The sequence below is a fragment of the Herpailurus yagouaroundi genome, unplaced genomic scaffold (genome assembly GCF_014898765.1).
Source record: "Herpailurus yagouaroundi ecotype Mexico unplaced genomic scaffold, PumYag 166, whole genome shotgun sequence".
Lineage (NCBI taxonomy): Eukaryota > Metazoa > Chordata > Mammalia > Carnivora > Felidae > Herpailurus > Herpailurus yagouaroundi.
Genome location: NW_024412407.1, coordinates 36,423,842 through 36,431,654, shown reverse-complemented (window position 1 = coordinate 36,431,654; position 7,813 = coordinate 36,423,842). Strand labels below are relative to the sequence as shown.

At 39.0% G+C, this 7,813-nt stretch overlaps 1 protein-coding gene across 1 annotated transcript; it reads right to left on the bottom strand.

The window, feature by feature from the left end:
- Positions 1-1,929: 1,929 nt before the first annotated feature.
- LOC121039092 (taste receptor type 2 member 20-like) lies at positions 1,930-2,870 on the bottom strand. The gene is given in 2 exon segments (XM_040489074.1): positions 1,930-2,292; positions 2,295-2,870. Coding segments are annotated over 2 exon segments (900 nt in total). The 3' UTR covers positions 1,930-1,968.
- Between the last annotated feature and the right edge of the window lie 4,943 nt (positions 2,871-7,813).

Sequence of the window (7,813 nt, the reverse complement as noted above, 5' to 3'; positions counted from 1 at the left end):
TGCAGTTTCATTTAGACGATCTGAATAGTGAAGAAACAGAACCAAGAAATCCGTGCATCCTGCAGAATTTTGTGGTGGATTTTGTTTTCACTGGTTTTCCAGCCATAGTATAGCTTTATTCACCCATTTCTTTGGTCATTCGCATATCATTTGGAGCAACTATTCTATGGGCCAGCTTTATATCCTGAGGAGTCAGCAGGAAACATCATAGACATGATCTACACATTACATTGTTCATATTTTACTGGGGAAGACAGATTATTAAAAACAAATGAATAAATCAGATATAGAAGTAAGTTATTGGAGTTTTGATAATGTTAAAATTTCATAAGAATTATTACAGACCTCCTGAACAAGGTTACACATTTCTTTCTTATAACAGAATGTTATTAAGAATATCTCCACACATTATTTCATCAATTTCCACAAGATTCTAATAAAACAAATATTGAAGATATTCCTGATATTTATTACACACATATAATAAATACTATTTTAGTATATACAGAAGGATAATTATGTATCATAATTTTTAAACATTTATTTAGTTTTGAGAAAGAGAGAGAGAGCAGGGGAGGGGCAGAGAGAAAGGGAGAGTCAGAATCCCAAGCAGGCTCCACACTGTCAGCACAGGGCCTGATGCAGGGCTCGAATAATGAAACGATGAGATCATGACCTGAACCGAAACCGAGAGTCAGATGCTTAACTAACTGAGCCACCCAGGTGCCCCCCTATTATTTTTTTTACTATTCTTATAATGAACATATTTTTAAGACAAGGAACAGCTGAGTCTTGTTATTTGAAGTTTAAGAGAAACTTTTAGGTGGCAAGATGGAAAAAATAATTGGCAGTTCAGAGATTCAAAGACGAAAACTGAACAATTTGAGATCAGACCTCAACTTCCAAAAAGGTCTTCTTAATTCACAAACCGTAAGAAATGACTTTCCTAGTGGTATATGGGAACATAGAAGCATTGAAAGCAAGTCACGATCATTTTTTTCTTTCTCATCCCTACTGCAGAACTTGATTTTTTCTCTGAGATGTTACCTACTTGTATTAATCTAATATTCTTTAGCTTTGTTTCTTATACACATATGTGAAATTTATTCTAAATATAAGTGTCACTCTTGAATTTTATTGTGTGCATCTTTTTCTAATAAAGCTCTGATGGCTCTCTATTAACCATGACAAATTTATGATGGAATAATACCTACCCCAAACACTCATCCTCAATCTGTGATTTACAATCCAATATCATTACCATCCAAAAGACCGAAGATCCAAACAATAGAATCTAAACACACCGTGGTACATATGCATGGATCTAATTACAATGGAAAAGAGCAATTATTTCCTGAGATTAAGTTGTCATTCTTAAAAATGCATAAATATAGATTATAAACTCTTAAACCAGAAAATAATAACATAGAATATGTATATGAAATACACATTGCTTCATAATCCTGAGGAATTTCTTACAATATTTCGTATAATTAGATTCCTTACCTGAAAAAATCAGCTAATGAAATGATGATCATATCATTTTTCTTATATTTTTCACAAACACATCTGCATATACTTTTGTGATATGCTTAAATAAAAGGCTTTCTAAGGTAAACCTTTGGAAATTACTCCATGATATACTCATTAGAAAAAGAGGTAAGAAGTATACTTTTTCTTAATGTTTATTTATTTTGAGAGAGATAGAGACAGAGCATGAGCAAGGGAGGGTCAGAAAGAGGGAGACACAGAATCCGAAGCAGGGTCCAGGCTCTGAGACATCAGCACAGAGCCCGATGCAGGGCTCAAACCTATGAACTGCAAGATCATGACCGGAGCCAAAGTCAGACGCCTAACCGGCTGAGCCACCCAGGCGCCCCAAAAGAGGTAAGAAGTATAAAATGTTATGGACTCCATCAACTGGTTTTCTCCTAGAAGACATACGATGCTCCTCTTTGTTTCTTTCAGTCAGCACTTCAGCTGCCACAGAAATGACAGAAAGGCCTGTCTTAGCTTCTTGTTTCCCCGAATCAGCATCAACAAGCGGATTGAAGGATATAGGATTCCAATAACCTGGCAAAGGAGGAAGCCGAACTCGTTCTGCAGCCAATTAGAACTCCAAATTGTGATCGTCAGAGTAAAGAAGTAACCGGCAAAGAACAAGAGAAAGGAGACCACCGGCTGCATGGCTCTTATGTGGACCTTGGTGCTGGGATCTTGGGATCCCTTATCACAGAGCTGCATCCTCTTGAGATGTTTCCAGAGGGAAAAGATCAACAGCACAAAAGACATGTCAGGGACATACCAAAGGGTATGAAGTTTGCTAGTGTGAATATAGTCATATTTGAAAGCTGTAAAATGTCCCTCAATTTGGTCTTCCTAGTGCCGTTTCCTTCATATACCTCAGTCTGCACTTTCTCATGTATGCTCACCACCACAACATGACAAACCAAAAAGAACAAGGACCCCAACAGAATCACAAGAACTATGCTTTTAACTCTCCACTTGAGGCGAAGGAAAATAAGGCTGGAGAAGTTGGCTATTTTGAACAAATAAAATATGCTGAGGCTAGTAGCCAGCCAGATGCTAAAATGATTGCTTACTGTCCAGGCAATTTGAAAAATAATTCTTACTTCTAAGCTCTTGAAATCTGGACTGAACAAAGTTGCATATCAATTTATTAATATTACCCAGAGCAAACCAATTCTGGAGACAGCCAGAGCAGCGAGAATGTGATCAACTGAGGAGGTCTTTTGTCTCTTGGTCCAGTCAATGAAGTTCACCAGTGCTATGAAGCCATTGGCAAAATTTCCTAGGAGAAATTCTATTATTACCACGATGGAAAAAATGCTCGGTAGCGCGGTTACCATGTCTAGAAAGGAAAACAAACAAAAAATGTCTAAGTCTAATGTCTGATGTCGTTGGTTGTGCACCTGATCCCTAAGTGTGCAGTAAAGTTCTCATTTCTTTTAAATTCTGTGACCAATGTCAAGCAGGAAAGCCCCAGGGTATGCCAGTAGATGAGCTCAGTCCTGTCCTGATGAAAACCATTGTTATTCCCAAATGGCTAAAGTGACTCCCACTCATACACTGTGTGTCCTTGCCATGGTTGGATTATTTCATAACTGGTGTTGAGGTGAAAGCTGGGTTCACATTTGTTAACATGCAAATAAGGACATAGTATTTGCAACTTTTTCCTTGTTTAACTTTTCCATAATTTGTGTTCACCAACTGTAGTTGTTAGATAGTAAAATTTAAAACTCCAGTATGTAGAACAAACAGTGAATGTCCACAAGCTATTTCATGGAGCTGGGTCATAGCTACGGTCTACAGTGCTAGGGACTTATTATTACTTTTTTAATGCCAGATGTACATAGGAAGAATTCAAGCTTTTCCTATCAAAAGCATCCAGAAAAGACAGACAATTCTCTCCAAAAGCTGGTTGCTGATAATTAATACTTATATATAACTTTATTTATTTAGAAGCTCATAAACACACACACACACACACACACACACACACACACACACACACACAAATACATATGCATCTCATGGACGGAATTACTGTTCTATAATTTCCAAAATGTAAAGTCAGTGTCCAGAGATGATCCTGGTTCAAATCCCCCCTGTAGGCTTTTTCAACCCCTTATTAATAGCTATCAAATATATCTGTCATGCTTAGGACTTTGAGAAAGTCTCTCTTTTGAGTCTATTTAATAGGTATTAATATTTAGTTAAAACATTCAAAGGTTTTGTAAATAGTTTTGGGCATTTCGAAAGAATGCATGTTTTCCATTGCCAATTCCAGATTTTTTTCATATATGAATAGTCATTTTTATTTTGTTTCATTTGTCGTAACTCCTTTTTTAAGATTAACAGATGTTAAAATCAGCCTCTACCCTGGACTTCATTCAGTTTCAGTTTTTGTAGTAATTGTTTTTAATTTTTTTTTAATGTTTATTTATTTTAGAGAGAGAGAGACAGACACAAAGTGTGAGCGAGGGAGGGACAGAGAGAGGGAGACACAGAATTGGAAGCAGGCTCCAGCCTCTGAGCTCTCAGCACAGAGCCCGACGTGGGGCTCAAACCCATGGACCACAGATCATGACCTGAACTGAAGTCAGACACTTAACCGACTGAGCCACCCAGGTGCCCCAATAGTAGTAATTGTTTTTAGCAGAAGATCTGGAGCTGGACTGCCAGGATGAGAAACCCAGATTGCCTGCTTCATGTATCTCTGATCTTGGACACTGCTTTAAAACCACTCTCTGCCTCCCCTCCATATGATCACCAGTAAGATGTGGACAATAATGATACCCTCTCCCTGCAGTCTTTGTGAAGAGGTTATCTACTACCTGCGATCCTGCCTGTCTGGTACAGAAAGGGCAGGGAAGGTTGTTACTTAGTCCTCTGATCCCGTGTTATTTGACACTTTAAAGCTAACCTGCGATAACTTCCATTTAGGAGTAGAATGTAGCCGATTGGAAAAGGCAAGATGTCCTCCTCTAACAAGCAGGATAAGGAGAATAAATTGCCAAAATTATATTTTAAATTCATCCCAAATCTGTGCAAGAAGAGAAGACCACCCAAACTGAGATCTGGGATGCAGAGTCTTTTCAGGTGAAGAGATGATCTATATATTCAGTGAAATCCCTATCAAATCCTAGCAGGCTCTATTCCCAGAAAGTGAAAGACTATGTCTAAAATGTATATGGAAATGCAAAGTGCCCACAATAGCTGAAAGGATTTTTTTTTAATGTTTTATTTATTTTTGAGAGAGAGAGACAGAGTATGAGCAGGGGAGGGGCAGAGAGAGAGGGAGACACAGAATCTGAAACAGGCTCCAGGCTCTGAGCTGTCAGCATAGAGCCCGATGCAGGGCTCGAATTTATGAATCACGAGTTTATGACCTGAGCCAAAGTCGGATGCTTAACTGACTGAACCACCCAGGCGTCCTTTAGCCAAAAGGAGTTTTTTTAAAAAGAACAAATCTGGAGGATTTCAGTTCCTGGTATCGAAGCTTGCTACTAGCATGTATTAATCAAGATAGTGTAATATTCACATGCAGATAGACATATATATTAATGAAACACAACTGAGAGTCCGGACTCATATTGACATTCCTGGTCAATGTGTTACCAAACCCAAGTTCGGCTGCCAGTCGCTTGGAAGGCCATCACTCAGGAGGAGAGTTTTTGATGAGAAAGGAACATGGGCTTTAGTCAGAAGGCCGGCAACCTGGGGAGAAGGCAGACTCTTGTCCAAAAACCAACTCGGAGGTTTCCTGCCTGACCCAGGGGTTTTTTTTAACAGGTTTAGAGTAGTTAACCAGCAAAAGGAGTGCAGTGGCTTGCAACATTTCTTAATTACATGCAGACTTGATGATGCCAGCTCCAAATGTTATCTCAGTGCTCAGGGGTTGTGCAAGGGGGTCCGGTTCCTGTTTGTTGATGTGCAGGAGTACTCTGTTCTTTCCTCAAAGGAGGGCAAGGTCTACAGATACACAAAGGGAGGTCAGTAAAATCATCAGTGTGATCTAAACGAAGAAAAGCATTTTGCTAAAACCTTGCTAAGCTAGTCAGAAAGCTGAGGCAGCTTTAAACAGACTTGCTGGCTGCTGTGGACTAGGAAAGTTCGGGCCCTTCACTCCTCAAGGCCAGTGGTCTGCAAATCTCAAAAAAAGTAAATGAGTCCTTTTACAGATCAAGGGCCTTAAGTCAGTAAGTAAGAAGGGTGTTAACATGGAGCAAGTTAACCCTTAAGACTGGCTGCGGGGCTGTTCCATTAATTTTCAATCAATGGGAGAAATTATCTTTAGTTTTCAACAAATGAAGTTGGGACAATTAGAGGCCCACACTGATAGAGATACATTTGGGCCCTGATCTTCGTATCATAACAAAATTAACTCAAAATTGATCGTAGAAGCTGAATGTAAGGGGAACCACTATAAATATTAGAAAAAAAAAACATAAAAGGTTGGTAAACTTGAATTAGGCAGACTTCTTAGACCCAACACCAAAAGCATAATTCATAAAATTAATAAACTAATAAATTGAATTGCATCAAAATTGAAAACTTTTGCTCCCCACGAGGTTCACACCCTGTATAATTCTCTCCCCTTAAGAATGGGCAGGAGCTGTGACTTCTAGCTTGCAGAATAAGGCAAGCATGAAGAGGTGTTGCAGATACTTAAGCTCCCAAAGCAAATGATTATGAGTTAATTAAAAGGGAGATGATCCATCATGGGCTTGATGTTATCAGGTAAAGCTTTAAAAGAGTGGCTGGACCTCCCCTGAGTGAGAGACTCTTGCTGGCTTTAAAGACGTAAGCAGCCACGTGACAAAGTGCCTATGGAAAGGGCCACAAGGCAATGAACTCTGCCAATACCCTGAGTGCACTTGGAAGTGGATTCTCCTCCAGTCAAGCCCGTAGATGAGGTTGCAATACCATCAAAATGATTTCAAGCTGGTGAGATCCTGAAGCCAAGAACACAGCTAAGCCTCGCTCCAAAAACCTGTGACATAAGACATGTGGGGTTTTTTTGGTTGAAGCCACTAAATTGCTGGTCATCTGTTGCACAGCAATAACAAATGAATACAGTTGACAGTGACTCGGAATTTAGTGTTTTGGTCTATTTGATAGAGATCTCTCTTCTTTCAGGTGAGAAATGCTCCACAATTTGGTTTGCTAGTTTTTTGTTTATCCATCTATTTGTGCAAGAATCTCTCTCTCTTCTTCTGGAAAGGCGAATGTCTGTATTAGTGAATTTTAGATCTGCACCGGTGAATTTTTGTGTTCTATATTTATTCTATCCTGGGTCCTGTTGTTATGAGTATGAAATTTTTGCCTACCTCTGGATAAATGCTCTTACAAAAGGAGTACGGTTCTGAGTACTTTCCAGAGCTTAAGTAACACTTATGGTTTTTTTTAAAATTTTTTTATGTTTATTTATTCAACAAAAACTAATTCAGGAGCATTTTATTTTACATTTATTTATTTATTTTGAGAGAAACAGCACACATGCACAACCAAGTGGGGGGAGGGGCAGAAAGAGGGGGCGAGAGAACCCCAAGCAGGCTCTGTGCTGTCAGTGCTGACCTCTTCACGGGGCTCAACCCCACAAACTGTGAGATCATGACCTGAGCCAAGATCAGGAGTCAGTCGCTTAACCCACTGAACTGCCCAGGTTCCCCCAGGAGCATTTTTCTACAGGAAACCAGGTTTATATAATCCAGATGATTGTTTCATCAGATCAGACTGACTCAATACTTTTAATTTGAAGACAGGCATATGTTTTCACCTCACTTTGCCAGTGTGGGGTATGTTTTACTTTTTATAGAGATTTGGGATTGTCATTCTAAATTCCTATAATTCTTATACTGGTTTACTGACAATATAAGCTAAGATTATGTCCACATGTTAAAATACACACAAAAAAGTAAAAGGACATGTTCAAATAAATTGAGTAGAAATTATGAAATGTTTTGTGTATCAACGGTAATTGTTTTCTATAGTATATCAGCTTGAAAATCTTCTAAAATTCTTAGTTAAATTTTTTTTAATTTTTTTTTTTTACATTTATTTATTTTTGAGAGACAGAGACAGAGCATGAGCAGGGGAGGAGGGGCAGAGAGAGAGGGAGACACAGACTCTGAAGCAGGCCCCAGGCTCTGAGCTGTCAGCACAAAACCCAACACGGGGCTCGAACCCACGAACCGTGAGATCATGACCCGAGCCGAAGTCGGATGCTTAACTGACTGAGCCCTCAGGCGCCCATAAAATTCTTAGTTAAATTTAAGACTAATATTAA